Source organism: Scylla paramamosain, chromosome 7 (assembly GCF_035594125.1).
Source record: "Scylla paramamosain isolate STU-SP2022 chromosome 7, ASM3559412v1, whole genome shotgun sequence".
NCBI classification, from domain to species: domain Eukaryota; kingdom Metazoa; phylum Arthropoda; class Malacostraca; order Decapoda; family Portunidae; genus Scylla; species Scylla paramamosain.
This window is the reverse complement of record NC_087157.1, coordinates 8,607,501-8,610,000: the sequence shown is the minus strand read 5'-3', so window position 1 is coordinate 8,610,000 and position 2,500 is coordinate 8,607,501. Positions and strand designations below refer to the sequence as shown.

The following is a 2,500-nucleotide window of genomic DNA, read 5'->3' as shown; positions in this document are numbered from 1 at the left end:
CCCTTAGGAATGTAGGGCCCTTTGCACTAAGAAGGCAAGAAAGGAAAAGTAGTGTAAATTTTTCATCAGTTCTAAAGACATGCTAAAACTTGAAGAAGGGAGACAGGTACACAACGCCGAGACGATGACGCATTTCTTGTTGGGAGGAGGAGGAGGAGGAGGAGGAGGAGGAGGAGGAGGAGGAGGAGGAGGAGGAGGAGGAGGAGGAGGAGGAGGAGGAGGAGGAGGAGGAGGAGGAGGAGGAGGAGGAGGAGGAGGAGGAGGAGGAGGAGGAGAGGAGAGAGAGAGAGAGAGAGAGAGAGAGAGAGAGAGAGAGAGAGTAGAGAGAGAGAGAGAGAGAGAGAGAGAGAGAGAGAGAGAGAGGAGAGAGAGAGAGAGAGTGAGAGAGAGAGAGAGAGAGAGTCAAGCCCACCTGTGTTGCGACAAGGATGGCGAGATGCCACAATATAGAGGCTTGACTCAGGGTTAGATTAATTAATATTAGAACCATGAAATGAGTTATCTGTAGATTGTAGAAGAAATCAGCCAGCCTTCACCAAATGTACAGATTCTGTAGTGACTGCACATGCACATCGGGTCAGCCATTATGAACCTTACTGTATAAAATATAAGGCTCAAAACTGCTGTACCTTTTTAGAATGAAGGTGAGTGCCCTACACTAACAGACACCTGGAAGGGAGCTGTAGTTCATGGGTTACAAGAAACAAAACCAATGTCTACTGGATTTCTTAAGAATATCTACAAACTAAACTAAATGCTATGGGGTGAAATGCTTTGGAAGATTGGTCGATTTACCTTACAGATAATATTCAAGACTACAGGTACATGAGTGTGATTTTAGAATGCATTACAGATGCAGTCAATCATATTTTGCAGCTTATTAAGTAATTTACCACTACAAAATGAACCAATATATTTTGTTACCCATAAACTGTAGCTTTCACAAGTGCTGCTACTGCCAACAAACGACTACACCCGAGCTACAACCACCAACACCAATAATCACCAGAGGCACCATCCCTCACCTTCATGGAGTTTACAGTCCAATTAAATGCCTGTGAGTAAGTAAAAAAATAAATCATCCTCAAGTAACTACGAGAATATAAACACTCTCAGTTTAACATATCATACAAACTTACCAGTGTATATACAACAGTCTTAATTCAAGATATTAATACTAGTCATGATAAATGAAAAAACTACCATGTAGTTGTTTGATGAAATTACAAAGAACCTATATATTGTATAATGTGAAATACTCCATGAAGGAAGAGTGTGTCTATGTGAGCAACAGTTAGTACAAACGTTGGTACAAACATGGATACAAACGCTTAGACATGTCAATACACACTAGGGCACCATACATCCAAACAGAGCCTGACCTTGATCATTTTTTGTTTCAAGAGCGCACATACAGAAGACATTGATACACACGGCGATTTACATGAAGTAAACTATAAGAGAAAAACTTGAGATTAGACTTCATCATGTTGTATGAAACTAAAAATTTCGCTGAAATAAGGATAACAAATTCATACAAAAAAACTGTTAACACCAACACTATTATGAAGCTGATACAGGCAGTCATATCCTCACACAATTTCTGCCAATCAGTATTTGTGGATTAGAGTAATTTCGTTCAAGAATTTAAACAATCGTGTTTTAATAGCCTAATCTCAATGACATCTAAGTGCAACTATAAAATATGTGACGCAACAATCTATATAACTGTAGTTTCACTAGTGGAAAAATCACCACAGAAGATGAGTATTCTTAAAGAGTGTAATTATACATACTGATATTCCTGATGAGATGGAACTGATTGAATATACACGCACTACACATTACAATAATGTTTGCCATTTGATACTCAATGTTCCTGTGGCAGTATATTACAAATTATCCTGTACAGCTGCTTAACAAAGCAGTGTGCTGTACATCTGACAATCCAGTGAAGGAACGGGCATTTGAATAGGGTCACGGAGGAATTCTTGTTTGATATTTGCCTGTTATACTTAAAACATTTTATAAAACATCTTCTGATTTATGGCCAACAATTTCAACTGATGCAAGCTAATGTGATTCTACAAATCTCTATAAAAGATGGCAAGACACTTGATGAACAAGATTAAAGACAGTGTCCAAAGAGAGGAATAACAAGGGCTAAGTGTATCATGATTTTTTAAAATCTTTTTTTGTTTAAATCCTTTGAAATGTGAAATGTTTCCACATTCAAACAAGGCACAGTCCTGGAACACAAAACCTGTTCTGAAATAGTTTCAAGACTGCCTAGTGGACTTTACTAAGGACTGGCCACTCAACCCTAACTTGAACTTCATTAAAAATATTTGGTCTTTCATAAATAGGCATTTGTAGAAGGATATATTACACACCCCAGAGCTGAATGCAGCAGTCACTAAGGAGTGAACCTTAAACACACATACAAGAAGGGAAACTAACAAAATATTAGTTTTTCAATATTGGAGTTGTTTTGTTTCCA

The 2,500-nt window shown here is 38.2% G+C and overlaps 2 protein-coding genes across 15 annotated transcripts in view; one reads left to right on the top strand and one right to left on the bottom strand.

Moving 5' to 3' along the window:
* LOC135101991 (large ribosomal subunit protein eL22-like) overlaps nt 1–2,500 on the top strand; it is a 51,426-nt gene that overhangs the window by 19,992 nt on the left and 28,934 nt on the right. The gene's annotated exons all lie outside the window — the stretch shown is intronic.
* LOC135101992 (neuronal synaptobrevin-like) overlaps nt 1–2,500 on the bottom strand; it is a 31,055-nt gene that overhangs the window by 7,730 nt on the left and 20,825 nt on the right. For 2 of the 14 annotated variants that reach the window (XR_010269490.1, XR_010269489.1), the window contains exon 6: nt 1–19. This exon is cut by the window's left edge and continues 154 nt beyond it. The exons of 10 other annotated variants lie outside the window; for them this stretch is intronic. Coding sequence is in view for 2 of the 4 variants with exons in the window: in XM_064006573.1 (XP_063862643.1) it covers nt 1,048–1,055 (8 nt within the window). In the remaining 2 variants the exon portion in view is untranslated. Of the gene's footprint in view, nt 20–1,025; nt 1,056–2,500 lie in introns of all 14 variants that reach the window. 2 more of the 14 variants (XM_064006573.1, XM_064006572.1) reach the window with 1 other exon arrangement.